This window comes from Brachyhypopomus gauderio, chromosome 5 (assembly GCF_052324685.1).
Source record: "Brachyhypopomus gauderio isolate BG-103 chromosome 5, BGAUD_0.2, whole genome shotgun sequence".
Classification (NCBI taxonomy): Eukaryota; Metazoa; Chordata; class Actinopteri; order Gymnotiformes; family Hypopomidae; genus Brachyhypopomus; species Brachyhypopomus gauderio.
Genome location: NC_135215.1, coordinates 6,169,021 through 6,184,770, shown reverse-complemented (window position 1 = coordinate 6,184,770; position 15,750 = coordinate 6,169,021). Strand labels below are relative to the sequence as shown.

Sequence of the window (15,750 nt, the reverse complement as noted above, 5' to 3'; positions counted from 1 at the left end):
TGCAGCACATACGCAGACTGTATACACACAGGCCCAAACAAGGTTGGTTCTATTACCATGTACATCTGGGCTTGGGTTTCACATATGCAGTGTAGCAGGAGATACAGCAATGGCAGAACAAATCTAATCAACACAAACGCTGAATATACACAACAAATCAAACACTCAAAACTAACACACAAAACAAACACAAAAAAACCCTGCTGATAAACAGTCCAACGCGGAGAACAAGATGTGGGTAAGAGTCCTGGAGAGAGTGGACGTGAGACAGAGGAAGATAAAGAGAGAGAGAGAGAGAGAGAGTGGACGTGAGACAGAGGAAGATAGATAGAGAGAGAGGAGAGAGTGGACGTGAGATAGAGGAAGATAGAGAGAGAGAGAGGAGAGAGTGGACGTGAGACAGAGGAAGATAGAGATAGAGAGAGAGAGAGAGAGAGAGAGGAGAGAGTGGACGTGAGACAGGAAGATAGATAGAAAGAGAGAGGAGAGAGTGGACGTGAGACAGAGGAAGATAGAGAGAGAGAGGAGAGAGTGGACATGAGACAGGAAGATAAATAGAGAGAGAAAGGGAGGAGAGAGAGGATGTGAGACAGGAAAGAGAGAGAAGACAGAGGAGATACTGACAGAATGCTAGTGTATTAGTTATAATTAGATACACAGCAACAGCAACAATAATAATAACTATAGTAATATAATGTAATAAAGTGTTTAATTTCTTTTCATGTTCACCAGCAGAGTGAATTTTGTGTACTTTCAGACATCATGTGTGTGCAAACCAGGATACTCTGGAAATGGACAGCAGTGTAATCCTATCAACCTGTGTGACAAGGTAAGAAACCCTACCTTACTCTACAATGCACTCAGCAGCCTACCTGTACTTTACCTGAACCTGCATGTACCTGTACTTACATGTACCTGTAACTGTACCAGCCTACCTGTATTTTACCTGTACCTGTGCCTGTATCTATGTACATGTACCTGTACCATCCTACCTGTACTTTACACAGGTGTCAATTCCAGGTTCAGAAAGTAAAAGTCCTCACCAGGATTTTGCTCAAGCTTGCTAGATTTTCTAATGAGTGGAATCAACACAATCCAGGAAGCCTGAGCAAAATCCTGGTGAGGACTTTTACTTTCTGAACCTGGAATTGACACCTCTGGTACTTTACCTGTACATACCTGTACCTGTACCAGTGTCACGTAGGGCTACGCCCCCTCTCCTAGCTGTCACTCCGGTGTCCCTGTTCCTAGTGTCTGTGTGTTCCTTGCTCGTTTATCCCGCCCAGCTTGTCTGTTGCCCTGGTTTCCCCTGTCTGCCACGCTCATGTCGTCAGTGTTATCAGCTGTGTCTTGTTCTCCGTATTCTCCGTTCTGGTATTTGTTGTTCTCTGTTGTTTTACTCCCTGTTCTTGTTACCCTGCCTTGTTTTGATGTCTGTTCTGTGTCGTTATGCCCATGTATTTGTCGTACCTGGATGTCTCTCCCGTTTTGACCCCTGCCTGCCCTGTTGACCACGATTACGGAATTCCCCTTATTAAATCTCACTCTCCTCAGTATGTGTGTCCGCCTTATCGCTCCGCAACGCGTGCTGCATTACAACCAGCCTACCTGTACTTTACCTGTACCTGTACCTACATGTACCTGTACCTGTACCAGCCTACCTGTACTTTACCTGTACCTATCTGTACTTGTACCAGATTAACTGTACCTGCACCTACCTGGACAAACTCAGACATTTTATTTATTTATGCAGCACTTAATTTTTTCATTATTTCATAATTTTAGTCTTTTGTTCATCTTTGAATTATTTTCATTTGTTTCTTATTTCTATGTAAATAAGTTTTTGTAACTGTTTTTGCTAAATCTTCCTAACTTGATAGATAGATGAAAAAACAATTACTATTTCTTCTTCTAATGTAAGAAAAGGATTATGGGTAGCTGTGGTTTCTTCATCTGATCCTTGTCAGAAAAATGGAGGCTGCCACAAGGAAGCAGTGTGTATGATGACGGGGCCAGCGGAGAGGAACTGCACCTGTCGCAACGACTTAATCGGGGACGGGATGACCTGCAAAAGCAACGTCATGCAGGTGAAATCAAAGGAGCGCTCAGTCTCCCTCTCTCTGTATCCCTCTCTGTATACCTCTCTCTCTCTATCTCTCTCTCTCCGTCACCCTCTCTGTCTCCCTCTCTCTGTCTCCCTCTCTCTGTCACCCTCTCTGTATACCTCTCTCTCTCTATCTCTCTCTCTCCGTCACCCTCTCTGTCTCCCTCTCTCTGTCACCCTCTCTGTATACCTCTCTCTCTCTCTCTCTGTCACCCTCTCTGTATACCTCTCTGTCTCTCTCTCTGTCACCCTCTCTGTATACCTCTCTCTGTCTGTCTTTCTCTCTCTCTCTCTCTCTGTCACCCTCTCTGTATACCTCTCTCTGTATACCTCTCTCTGTCTCTATCTCTATGTCACCCTCTCTGTATACCTCTCTCTGTCTCCCTCTCTCCATCACCCTCTCTGTATAGCTCTCTCTGTCACCCTCTCTGTCTCCCTCTCTCTCTCTCCGTCACCCTCTCTGTCTCTCTCTCTCTGTCACCCTCTCTGTCACCCTCTCTTTGTCATCCTCTCTCTGTCTCCCTCTCTGTCTCTCTGTCTCTCTCTCTGTTTCTCTCTCTCTCTGTCTCCCTCTCTCTGTCTCCCTCTCTTTGTCATCCTCTCTCTGTCTCCCTCTCTGTCTCCCTCTCTCTGTGTCTGTCTCTTTGTTTCTCACTGTCTGTCTCTATGCCTCTCTGTGTCTCACTGTCTCTATCTCTCCATGTCTCTCCATCTTTTTCTCTGTCTCTCTCTCTCAATTCAATTCAATTCAATAATGCTTTATTGGCATGACTGTAACAATGTACACTGTTGCCAAAGCAATGAAACAATAAACAAACATAAATAATTAATAATACCGTCAGTGGAAAATACATGTTTTACATTAAATAATTAAAATAAATAAAATAAAAGAGGTTTACAAAATCATACACATTAATACTAACAATAATAATGAACTGATTAATAAAGTTGTAATGATTAGTAGTGATTAGTGTGACTGGTTGTCTCTCAGGTTGTGACAGGCTGTGATGTAGAGAGCTGAGAGTGTGATGAGGTCACTCTTCTCTCCTAATATATAACTGAGCTTCTCTGTGTTAGTGAGGTCTATGAACTCAGGACAGATGCGGATCACTCTCTGATAGTATTTCTCTCTGAGGGAGGAGTATCTGGTACACTCAGTCAGGAAGTGCAGCTCTGTCTCCACCACTGACCCATCACAGTGAGAGCACAGTCTGGCCTCTCTGGGTGACCAGGTCTGTCTGTGTCGACCCGTCTCGATGGCCAGACTGTGTTCACTGAGTCTGTACATCGTTAGAATCTTTCTGAGTTTTGGATCTTTAATTGTGTTGAGGTATTCTGCTAGTGTGTAGTCTCTGTTCAGGGTGGAGTAGCACTGCAGCTTGTGCTGGTGTTGGGTAGTTTGGTTCCGGTGTATGTGGTACTGTTCCTTTAGTGTGGTGATGATGTGGTTGGGTCTGATTGTTTGGGTGAGTGTGTGGTGGGGGTGTGTGGAGTGTGTGAGGTCAGTGGGTGTGAGGTCAGTGAGGTTGAGGATCAGTTGGCTGAGGGGACTCTTGTGGATGTTCTGCTCCTGACTGGACAGGGCTTTGTAGTGCAGTGTTCGGGGGTCACTGGATTTAATATGTTTCCAGAAGTTCAGAGCTCTTTTCTGGATGGTGAGTATGAGGGGGTACTGTCCCAGCTCAGCTCTGGAGGCGTTATTTGGGTGTCTTTCTCTGCACATGAAGGGTGTTCTTACAAAACTCTGTGTGCAGCATTTCTATGGGGTGTTTGTCCCAGCTCGGGTAATCATGCTTTGTTAGTGGTCCCCATACTTCACTGCTGTAGAGGGCAATGGGCTCTATTACTGATTTAAATATTTTAAGTTTAATTTTGATTGGTATTTCAATTTTGATTGATTTGTTGATGGCAAAGAGTGCTCGTCTCACTTTTTCTTTAAGCTCCTTCACAGCCAGGCCAAAACTCCCTGTGGAGGTGATTGTTATGCCCAAATAAGTGTATTTATTAGTTTGCTCGATATTTCTGTTATTAATTGTAAAAATATGGTTGTTACTTTTAGATTTGTTCTGGAATATTAATATTTTTGTTTTCTGGTAGTTTATTTTTAAAGCCCATGATTGACAGAATTTCTGTAGAAGGTCTAAACTTTGTTGAAGACCCTCTTTTGTGGGGGATAGCAGGACTAGGTTGTCTGCTTAGAGGAGACATTTTATGTTTGTGTCCCCGAGAGAGAGGCCGGGAATATCAGTACATTTATCTAATTTTTCTGCGAGTTCATTAATATAGATGTTAAACATGGTGGGACTCAGAGTACAGCCTTGGCGTACACCACGCGATTGTGTGAAAAATTCAGTTCGCAGTGATCCCATTTTTACTGCACATTTACTATTTGAATACATTGATTTGATGACATCATATAATTTCCCTCCCACTCCAATATCAATAAGTTTATATAATAATCCATTGTGCCAAATTGAGTCAAATGCTTTTTGAAAATCAATAAAACATGTAAATATTTTCTCTTTATTTTGGGTGAGGTAATTATTAATAAGGGTGTGGAGAGTAAAAATATGATCTGACGTTATATAGTTTGGTAGGAATCCAATCTGGCATTTATTGATTATGTTGTGATCTGTTATAAAATCTGTTAATCTTTTTTCTTTCTCTCTCTCTCTCTCTCTCTCTCTCTCTCTCTCTCTCACACACACACACACAAACACACACACACACACACACACACACAAAGTGTCTGCCATCTCATTTTTATTAACTTAAAAATATTTCCCATTGTGACTGCAGGAACTCCGAACCAGACCAGAGCTGAGTAATTTCTTCTACAGTGCATTAGTAAGTGTCAGAATTGTCATTACTTTTAATCTTATTATGGAGACTGAATTGTATAATGTATTATTATTGTAATGTAGGGTTTTTAATATTTTGTATATTTACTGTTTTCCTGAAGCCCATGTTGCAAAATGTTAGGTTGAAAAAACAAGTCTAACAGGTCTTCCCTCTATGTTTGTACTGGAGGAAGTTTGCAAATGGAGAATCTTCAAAGGAATATAACAAGTAATGAGCTGGTGATGTTTCACATGTTGAAGTAAATGCAAGCAGGAAATAATTGGTATATTCCTGTGCTTTCAGTTGTCTGACACTTACTTCCTTCAGTGGCGTGGTCCAAACACCGTGTTTGCTCCTAATAATAAGGCTTTTAGTAAGTCTGAGGTAGGTCCAATTGTTTCATATAACTGTCCAAGGTCCACGTTTAACAGCTGGACCAACGGCCCTCTCGTTAAGCCATACTTACCCGCCTCTTCTCAGTACCAGAAGAATAAAAAGAATAACTTGGCACTGGTCCTCCATCACGTGGTGTCATGTCGCACCCTGCTGCCGGAAGACCTGATGCAGCCTCGTAACCTCACCACGCTCAGCGGGGAAATGCTCACCATCTCCTACTCGGAGGTACGCTCGCTGACCAGAGTGGGTCAAAGCCGGCTCACGCCATGCAGTCCCACTGCAGTGTGTAAACGAATCTTTGTTTGCAGGGCTCGATATACATCAACAACAAGGCGAAAGTGGTCTACAGCGATCAGGAGAGCAACAACGGGATTTTCTATGAGATTGACACGCTTCTCATCCCTCCTGACTTCCAGAAGTTGAATGAATATATACCCGCCAGTCTCGTAGGTGTCTGCTTTGCCCTTGAGACTGTCCCTTAATTAATCATGGAAGACCAGAACCACAGAAATTACTGCGCAGGAAAGACACTAAAACATTTTGCTTCTTTTGAGCAGCTTTGCCAGACAAATATTTTGATCTAATTTTAATGGTCTTAATAAATGTGGATTACCTCATAGTCTCTCACATAGCAAGCAACCACCTCCATGAAGTAGCTTCATTGAAGAAAATTTAAATTTAACTTAAATTTAAATTTAAGTTACACTGTTAGTTAGATCACATCAATTTAATACTACTGAGAGCACACAAGTGAAATTTAAATATCCTACATTCTCATACCCCACATTCTCAAATAGCCAACCACATCATCTTTATAGGGAGTGTGCGTAGTGATTTATTCTAAACCAAAACCAGATTATCTGTAACCTGGGCTGTATTTCATCTTTCTTTCTGGCAGCCTGAACTCAAAGAAGTAGCAGATGAACATGGCTTTAAGACGTTCTTCAAACTGATGGAGGTCAGATTTCACTTTTTCTGTTATGTTACTTTAGCACAGGTGTGAAGGTGCGTGAAACACGAGGCAGTATGGACGTGAGTGGGATGAAACCTACAAGTCAAAGTCAGGAGTCAAGTTCATCTTCTCGTTGTTTCGTTTCTGGAATAGATTTTATTTTGAGCTTTTATTCATGTGGATCAAGTGGATCATCCATAATAAAGATAAAGCTTCACTCTAGGTGTCGCCAGTCTCTTCTCTGCAGAAACCGCCCCGCACTTCTGAGACTTGGGTCTGTTGTTGCCAGGACACGGATGTGATCAAGCAGGTGCAGGACCGTCTCCATCAACCGGTCACGCTGTTCCTGCCCACTGACACCACCATGTCCGCCCTGCCTCAGGAGCAGAAGGACTTCCTGTTCGGCCTGCAGAACCGTGCCCAGCTAAAGGAATATCTGGAGTATCACGTCATCCGTGACATGAAGGTGAGGTGGAGAGCTCTGTTGGTGCAGCATCAGAGCTGGAAGCAGGAGCTGGTTCGGACCGAGCTCTGAAGGAGCAATGTCACTGTCCTGCAGGCCAGCAGTGCACCATCCTTCTGATAGAGGTCTCATCTGGGTAGAGAGGGAACCTAATATGTGAAGAATGTGCCCTCATAGGGCTGGGTACTTAGGCAATGATGTCGAATGTGTCTGGTTGTAGGTGCAGCCTGCAGAACTGATAGATTTAAATTCGATGAAGACCCTTCAGGGCTCAGACATCTCTGTGAGCTGTGTTGGAGAGGATCAAATAGTGAGTGACTAAAACAAGCTACGATGAATAGGATTGAATAGGGTTATTTGTTGAAAGGTTATTTGGCTACTTATTATTGTGGATTTCCTCCACTTTTTTAGGGTGATCTGTACGTCAATGACAAAAGTTGTCGAATTGTAAAGAGGAACCTAAAGTTCATTGGAGGCTACATTTATGGTATTGACTGCTTGTTAACACCTCCCAGCCTCGGGGGGCGCTGTGATCAGAAGGACACTGTAGACATCACAGTAAGTTCCATACAGATCCAAGCTAAGTGAGCAAAATCCTCTACTGATATGTAGTGTGCATATTAAATGCAAATTATATTAATTACATACTTCAAATGTAAAAAATGTTTGGTAGCTATGCTACACTTTCAGTTTGTATGATGGCACAGCAGATTATCTAAATGGTTTCTGTTTCTGTGGTAGATGCCTTGTAGATATTGTGGTATGACAATATCATCTGACTGCCCTTCAACAAGTAAACCAAAGGTACGTCTTGGATTTGTTTGAAACAATCTTATGGAAGTATTTTCTTAAGAATGTTAAGTGTTAAGAATGTGGAATCTAACACCACCACCATTTCATATGGTTCCATATACACTATTCTATTCTGTGATCACAAATCCACGCTCATTTCCTCCTACACCCATAAATGAGCAGCTTTGCCCTATTAAAGACCCATAAAGGCTTCATCAGGACTTCATGCAAGGACTGTGTGATACGTTTATTTGATCATATTTTATGTATCCATGCAGATCTCTTGATAGTGTATGCTCCAGGCGTTACAGGCCTTATTGGAGATTTCTAGAGGTTCGAAATCTAGAGCTTGACTGTGATGTGTTTGAATTCAGGGTGTTCAGCGGTGCGACCTGTCCAGACGCTTCTTATCTATGAAAACCGGATGCCAGTCCGTGTGCACCATGGTCATATGGAACCCCAAGTGTTGCTCGGGCTACTACGGCAGGGACTGTCTCGGTACAGCGGTCCATTAACTGCAACTCACCAATCACATTCCTGGTGGCAGTTCTGTTTGGGCCTTTCTGGGTCCTTCGGCATTGTTGCTTTTGCATAATGACTGATGAGTGTTATTGGCATTGTATGTGTGATCTTCTCACTGAAACCCATTCTCCAGCCTGTCCTGGAGGGCCGAGATCCCCCTGCAGTAACCATGGACAGTGCGATGAGGATCACCTAGGCAACGGCACCTGTGCATGTTTTCCTGGGTTCAAGGGAACTGCCTGTGAATTGTGCATAGATGGCCACTTTGGAGCAGACTGCAAAGGTCATCTTCTCTACTGAACATTTATTAATGTAGTTGAATGGTACCTGAGGAGTGTACTACAGTGTGACTGTGTTTTACTAGCACTTCCACTACAGATGAGGCAGTTCAGGGAAATTAACCCTAAGTACTCATTCAGCTTTCCACACATGAATGACACAAGTGCTACGTCACAGTTATGTTCATGGAAAGCCTTTTTCAGGAGGAATGGAGGAAGTGGAAATTCCATTGAATGTTTGTTTCCTCCCTCATTTCCTGTCCAGCCTGTAACTGTTCCGAACATGGATCGTGTGATGAGGGTCCGGACGGCACTGGCTCCTGCTTCTGTGACGAGGGCTGGACTGGTTCACGTTGCGAAAACAAGCTGGGTACGCCCACCACAACTCCTCGCTGTTTGTACAGGGCGTTGAATGCATATGTTCCTTTATCTATGGTGAACCCCCCTCCTCTGACCTTCTGACGGTATAGCCGACGGCCCTGTGTGCCTCCCTGCTTGCCACGCGAAGGCTGTGTGCGCCAAGAACAACACCTGCATGTGTAGGCCGTTTTATGAGGGAGACGGGCTCACCTGCACAGGTAAGCGCCGTGCTGCTCCAGTCAGACTCCGGCTCTCACATTTACATTTACATTTACATTTACGGCATTTAGCAGACGCTCTTATCCAGAGCGACTTACAAAGTGTTTTGCATCTGATTACAGAATTCATCCTCAGTGATAGTACGCATAGGCCAGAATTCAAGATACCATTGAGTCAGACTACTACTAAACTACAGGAGTCAATGTCATTACCTAGTGTTTTGCAAGTTAGATGTTTGCCAAGAAGCACAAATAACCATAGACAGACATACAATTTAAGAACAATGGCAAGTGGTATCAGCTGAGTTAGTGCTCTGGTAAGAACTCAACTAACAGGTGGGTCTTCAGTCTATGCTTGAAGACAGCAATAGACTCTGCAGTCCTAGCAGCTAATGGAAGATCATTCCACCATCTTGGAGCCAGGATGGAGAGTGGTCTGGAGCTTTGTCTTCCATGAGACTTTAAGCATGGAGTTTCGAGTCGAGCCAAGTTTGAGGTTCTGGTGTTTGCTGTACGGCTTTTTACCATGGACATCATGTAGGGAGGGGCCAGTCCATTTTTGGCTTTGTAAGCAAGCATCAAGGTTTTATATCTGATGCGTGCCGCTACTGGAAGCCAGTGAAGAGAGCGTAGCAGAGGAGTCACATGTGAGAACTTTGGGAGATTGAAGACCAGTCGTGCTGCATCATTCTGAATTAGTTGTAGAAGTCTGATGACCCATAGAGGAAGACCTGCAAGTAGGGAATTGCAGTAGTCCAGCTTAGACATTACTAGAGACTTCACAAGCACTTGAGTAGCTTCCTGTGAAAGGAAGGGTCGTATTCTCCGTATGTTGCAGAGGAGAAATCTGCAGGATCTGGTCACTTTGGAGACATGTTTTGAGAAGGACAACTCCAACGTCCAACGTTACACCCAGGCTTCGTGCAGTTTCTGATGGTGTTAACAAGGTGTTCTCAAATGAAACTGTGAGGTTGTTGTGTGGGTTTTGCTAGGGTTGAGCTTCAAGTGGTGAGTAGTCATCCATGAAGCAATATCTGCCAAGCATGCCGAGATACGCCTAGAAACCTGAGTATCAGAATGAGGGAAGGAAAGAATTAGCTGGGTGTCATCAGCATAGCAATGATAGGAGAAACCATGAGACAAAATAATATGACCAAGGGAACAAGTATATAAAGACAAGAGAAGAGGGCCTAGGACTGAGCCTTGGGGGACTCCAGTGGAAAGTTTACATGGATTGGATGTAGATGCTCTTCATGTTACTTGATAGGAACGGTCTTCAAGATATGACTGGAACCATTTCCAAGCAGAGCAGGCTCTCCTCCTCCTTCCTCCCGCCTCCTGTAACTCCGCCTCCCATACAAACGCTCCTCCAAAGGAGCGCTCCCTCAGTCTCTGGTGTGTGCAGGAAATGAGCTGCAATTGAGAAAAGCCTGACCCCTCTATCAGTATCAGTGTGGTGGAGATGGCAGCCCACCTGAACCCATAATCGAATCTCTCTCTCCCCGTCTCCAGTGGCCGACCTGTGTGGGTTCTGGAACGGAGGCTGCTCGAAGAATGCCAAGTGCTCCCAGAAGGAGGAGAAGGTGAACTGCACCTGCTGGAAGGGCTACTCTGGAGACGGCTACGTGTGCTCGCCCGTGGACCCTTGCGTTGCAGACGATAACGGAGGGTGTCATGAGCATGCCGTCTGCACCATGACCGGACCAGTGAGCAGGCTTCTCTAACTCCACCCCTTCAGTCACATACACCTATACCTACACCACGTCTACACCTTCAGTCAGCTGTGTGGATGCAAAGACAAAAAAGCTGCCTCATCAAATCGTGCATAAGTTTCTTACTGAATACAAATTCTTAACTGTATATTTTTATATGCTGTGTATGTGTGTGTGAAACCCCAGAACAAGAAGAAGTGTGAGTGTAAGTCTAACTACATCGGTGATGGGCTGGAGTGTGAGCTGAAGGTGCTCACAGTGGATCGCTGCATGCTGGATAACGGCCAGTGTCATTCTGATGCCCAGTGTACTGACCTGCACTACCAGGGTGAGGGTTGCAGCCTCTCTGTATAACTGCAGTGTCATAATATACAGGGGAGTGGCTTAGCAGTTGGGCAGCAGGAGTTTGAAGCTCAGTACTGCTACATATTGGTCATTTTCTTTCATCTTCTTCTACTCTTAGTCCACCAATTCATGGTCACAGGGACTTTAGGACAAGCTGAGACGTCCAGGTGTCTCAGACTTGTCCTGAGGGAGGACAGCTGAGAGATGTAGTGGCTCTACTTTGAGCTTTTGGACATTTTACTTCCCAATACCTGGCAGACAAAGCTAATGGTCTTATTCTCCTGGTCATTACCCAGAGTTCATGAGAATATGTGAGGGTGGGGACGTAGATCAACTGGTAAACTGTGAACACTTCATTGTTCAGCTCCATTTTCAGCGCTACAGTAGTGCACAGTGGAGGGGAAACACTCTAGGAATGAAAGTGTTTGTATACGTTGTCCTGTTTGAGTGAAACGTAAGTAACCGGTGCAGGTGAAGGGTTGGTGCTAAATGTGTCATTTCTTAGATAAGACCGTCGGAGTCTTCCACTACCGTTCTCCACTGGGTGTGTACAAACTCAACTACACACAGTCCCAGGTGGCCTGCAAGCAGGAGGGAGGCACCATTGCTACGTACATACAACTCTCCTACGCTCAGCAGGTGGGTGTAGATACAAGAGAGCACGCCGAGTGTCTCGCCATACAGGTGTCTGTGCGCTGTGTCTGACGTCCTGCACGTGGGTCCCACAGGCTGGCTACAGCATGTGTGCTGCGGGGTGGCTCCAGCAGGAGCGCGTGGCCTACCCCATGAGCTACTCCAACCCCAAATGTGGTTATGGTCACGTGGGCATCGTGGATTACGGAAAACAAACAGACCTGGGCAAGACCTGGGACACGTTCTGCTACCGGCCAAAAGGTAAGACCACGCGGTGTGTGATGTGGACGGACATCCCCTTATAGCTCCCATTACATGTAAGACTCTGACATCATAACCCTAACCTCAAACCATAACCAATGTGAAACTCACATCAACTACAAACCTCAACCTCAAACAGGTTTATTTGTTATTATTATTGTTGTTGTTTTGCCAGATGTGAGCTGTGAGTGTAAGAGGGGCTACATTGGTGATGGATTCTCTTGCACTGGAAACCTGCTACAGGTTCTGTCTTCCAAGCCCAACTTTTCCAACTTTCTCTCAGTGAGTATAACAGCTTACTAACTACCTGAATCAGACCATCTATGCCAGGGGTACTCAAATAGAAATGATGATGGGCCACATTTTATTTTTTCAATCACTGAAGGGGCCATTTACGGGGGGGGGTGTCTGCTATCTGTTTGTTGTTGCCATAGAGGCAATCCCCAGCATCGTCTTGAGATTGTGGTGCGCGATTTCAAAATAAGAGCGGATAGCGCGATTGAAAAAAATTGCTCACGGGCCAGAAATAGATGCGGGCCGTGGGCCGCTATTTGAGTATGGGGGACCTATGCTATCCAGGCAGACTGGAGTATTAAAGAAAACATTCCAGAGTACACTACATTACTGCTAGCTTGTTGGTTCCTGAACATATTACTTCTGGTGTTATCAGAGTTCTTAAGGACTTGCATTCTGTGGTTTGTACCCTGATGCTTTGCCTATATCGGACTCTTGACACATATTTACATTTATGGCATTTTAGCAGACGCTCTTATCCAGAGCGACTTACAAAGTGGCTGCCATGTTCTCCAGCAACCGATACTGATGGGTCTCATAAGTTTTTCTTTTCCCCAGCAAATCCTGACTTACTCCAGAACCTCAGTATCAGGTCAGGAATTTGTGAGGCGTCTCAGCAACATAACCACCCAGTCCACACTGTTTGTGCCTAATAACGACGGTCTCTATGAGAACGAGGTAGATCCTCTTCATACCACTCAGCTGTGAGCATTCTTAATGAGTCAAGATTATAACTCTTTCACACTTTCTCTCTCTGGGCTGAATAGACACTGTCCTACAGGGATTTAGAGCACCACCTACTGGATGGGAGAGCTCTAGAGCTGCAAGCTCTCATTAATGTCAGCCATGTCCAAACACATCTGGGACACACCCTCAATGTGAAAGGGGTCCCTAGCCTGCAGAGCCCCCAGACACTGGTAAACGTTTACACCATTTGATCTGCACTATAGCAAGTGGAAGTACATAATAATAATATACTTATATATGTATATGTATATGTATATATCTCCTAAAAACTCTGTTAATGAATGTAATGTAATTACCAACAAAGTTAAACACATCATTTCTGTGTACAGGCTTCCTCTGGATATGTAAATGACCGTTACATCATTGAGTCTGACATTCTTGCATCCAATGGGATCATCCACGTGCTGCATGGACCACTGAAAGCTCCTCCCCCTCCGCCCTCTTCCCTCCACCCCGCCCACAAGGCAGGGATGGGCATCGGGGTTCTGCTACTCGTCATCCTTATCATGGCTGGTGCATTTGTGGCCTATCATTTCTACTCCCAGCAGTCCAAGCCCTTCCATTTCCACTACTTCAGGGTGAGTGTGGACATGGGTGTATCACAACATAGGAAAAGATTTTAATATGCAAACAGTAATATTAATCTAATATGAATATGCATGCAGTAATACTAATTCTAGTTCTAATGTGCATTAAAGTGCCTACGTGCATGTAAATATGTGTTTTCAGGAAGATGAGAATGAAGAAAGCAGTCCTTCAGGATCAGTCCCGTACATCTCTAACCCCATGTACGAGTCTGCACCTGCCCCCGCCGAACACCTCCCCCCAGAGGAAGGTGTAAGTAAAAGAGGATCAACCCCATCTGATAAACCTACATACACCGAAACCTAGTGTCTGACCAAAGTCATAACAGTGGACTGTGTTACAGAAGGACGACAAGCACCAGGTGGTCGCCAGTGGCTCGTATGATCTTCTGCAGGACAGCTGAAGAGAGATGGGACCTCACCCAGACATCTCAGCTCAGAGCACGAACTGCTGAAGAGCAACGGGACACTAAAGTGCTGCAGTACCTTAGGAGACCATAAGAGGGCAGCAGAATAGTTTTTTTTTACATTGATGGAACAGATTTTGTAAAGCTGAAGTGAAATGCACTGGCCAATGATGACCCAGTAGACTGGGAAGTACTTTTGTGATTATGTGTGTTATCTGTGGTTGAATGTTCATGTATTTGTTACCCTTGATGATTCCTCTGGTGTAAGATCATTTATGTATTTGTTCTTTTCACATTGCAGGCACAAATACACTAAAGAATTTGTATCAGATGTGATTCGTATATTTTAAGTGATATTTTACAAAGCATACATTTAGTTAGCTAGAGGACATAACACAAAGGTCAAGACTATAAAGGTCAAGGCTATAAAGGTCAAGGCTATGTCCCTCTAGCTCTTTTTTCCACAGCTTTCCGTCTCATGTCTGTAGCCTAAGCCAGAATCCAACATTTCATCCAACATATTAAAAATGCAAAAATAAAGTGAATATTCAACCACTGATCTATTGATCCAATATAGCCATCTCTCACTCTCTCTTTCTCTCTCTCTCTCTCTCTCTCTCTCTCTCTCTCTCTCTCTCTCTCTCTCTCTCTCTCTCTCTCTCTCTCTCTCTCTCACACACACACACACACACACACACTCACTCTCTCTCACTCTCTCTCTCTCTCTCTCTCTCTAAGTTCTACATTTTAAAGGAAATACAAATAAACTACAATAACATTAAAAAATAACATGTTTTTCTCTTTTACGTTCCCAGCTAGAGAACACACAGGTCTAAACAACAGTACTGATGTCCATCAGCTGTTAAACAGAGCGGCAGTACGCTCGTCACAATGAATTTTACAATCCTTTGCTGCCATCTTATGGCCAATATATATATATATGTTTATGATTAAATTATAAAATGTTTGTGTAATTGGTAAATCATTTCCACATTATTTCTGTTTTTATCCTCCACATTCATAATTTGTTTATATTGTGCATTCTGTATGACCAAATTAACAAATCATCAAATTTTTCAGATAAGGCCTTTAAAATAATATTAATTTAAACAGATGTAAATCAGTTTATTGTGATTGTGTCACGTTGAGGACCCCGACCCCTCCCTTTTGGGCGTGTGTTTACGTTGTCCACGTGCATCGTCTGCATCTGTGGATCTCCGTGGTGATGGCTGTGTCGTGTGATAATCTGTCTCACCTGTGGCTCATCTCGTAATCACGTGGGGCTAATGTGGTTTGTCTATTTAATGTGCGCTCGCGCAGTGTCCTGTGCTCGTCGTTGTCTAGAGTTTACACGTTGCTGTGTGTGTGAAGTATATGTTGCTCGTGCGCTATTGCGCAATCTATGTCAAATAAACGTAACCGTGAGTCAACCAGCGGATCCGTGTCTCTTCCGTCTGCTGCCGCCCACCGTTACAGATTGCTAGTTTATTTTGAGTGATAATATAATATTCATCTGTGTTTTATTATTTAAAAGCTGTTGTGACTTTGATTTTGTCAGTTATTAATCAGTGTTCAGATCAGCTCTGTGCAGGTGGCATTAAAGCTGTATCTTCAGTGTTTCCTCTCTCTGAAATCAGTCTCCTGTATGCTGGTGACTTTCTCACCACACTCTCCTCAGTCAGACGCCTGTAAAGATGGGAGGTGGAGTTCTGTTCATCAGCGCTGACGTTCTTTTGATATATATGGAGCACGTCAAAAATGTCTCCTCTGATTTGACACTGAAGATGTTTGATGATTTCCCCTCTATGTCTAATAAGGTCAATGTGAGTGTGATTGGCGCC

At 44.0% G+C, this 15,750-nt stretch overlaps 1 protein-coding gene across 3 annotated transcripts in view; it reads left to right on the top strand.

The window, feature by feature from the left end:
- The window catches only part of LOC143514202 (stabilin-2-like), a 35,625-nt gene extending 21,387 nt beyond the window's left edge, over positions 1–14,238 (top strand). Inside the window, exons 43-68 of one of the 3 annotated variants that reach the window (XM_077005115.1) lie at positions 1–42; positions 758–829; positions 1,968–2,087; positions 4,904–4,951; positions 5,249–5,329; positions 5,426–5,566; positions 5,650–5,787; positions 6,240–6,299; positions 6,583–6,759; positions 6,977–7,066; positions 7,168–7,314; positions 7,498–7,560; positions 7,923–8,046; positions 8,204–8,353; positions 8,614–8,718; positions 8,819–8,926; positions 10,439–10,632; positions 10,825–10,966; positions 11,489–11,622; positions 11,712–11,877; positions 12,053–12,159; positions 12,730–12,849; positions 12,939–13,088; positions 13,248–13,496; positions 13,648–13,755; positions 13,850–14,238. The exon at positions 1–42 is cut by the window's left edge and continues 32 nt beyond it. In XM_077005115.1, coding sequence (XP_076861230.1) covers positions 1–42; positions 758–829; positions 1,968–2,087; positions 4,904–4,951; positions 5,249–5,329; positions 5,426–5,566; positions 5,650–5,787; positions 6,240–6,299; positions 6,583–6,759; positions 6,977–7,066; positions 7,168–7,314; positions 7,498–7,560; positions 7,923–8,046; positions 8,204–8,353; positions 8,614–8,718; positions 8,819–8,926; positions 10,439–10,632; positions 10,825–10,966; positions 11,489–11,622; positions 11,712–11,877; positions 12,053–12,159; positions 12,730–12,849; positions 12,939–13,088; positions 13,248–13,496; positions 13,648–13,755; positions 13,850–13,906 — 3,093 coding nt within the window. In that variant the 3' untranslated portion in view covers positions 13,907–14,238. Of the gene's footprint in view, positions 43–757; positions 830–1,967; positions 2,088–4,903; positions 4,952–5,248; positions 5,330–5,425; positions 5,567–5,649; positions 5,788–6,239; positions 6,300–6,582; positions 6,760–6,976; positions 7,067–7,167; positions 7,315–7,497; positions 7,561–7,922; positions 8,047–8,203; positions 8,354–8,613; positions 8,719–8,818; positions 8,927–10,438; positions 10,633–10,824; positions 10,967–11,488; positions 11,623–11,711; positions 11,878–12,052; positions 12,160–12,729; positions 12,850–12,938; positions 13,089–13,247; positions 13,497–13,647; positions 13,756–13,831 lie in introns of all 3 variants that reach the window. The other 2 variants (XM_077005111.1, XM_077005114.1) reach the window with 2 other exon arrangements.
- Positions 14,239–15,750: the final 1,512 nt, after the last annotated feature.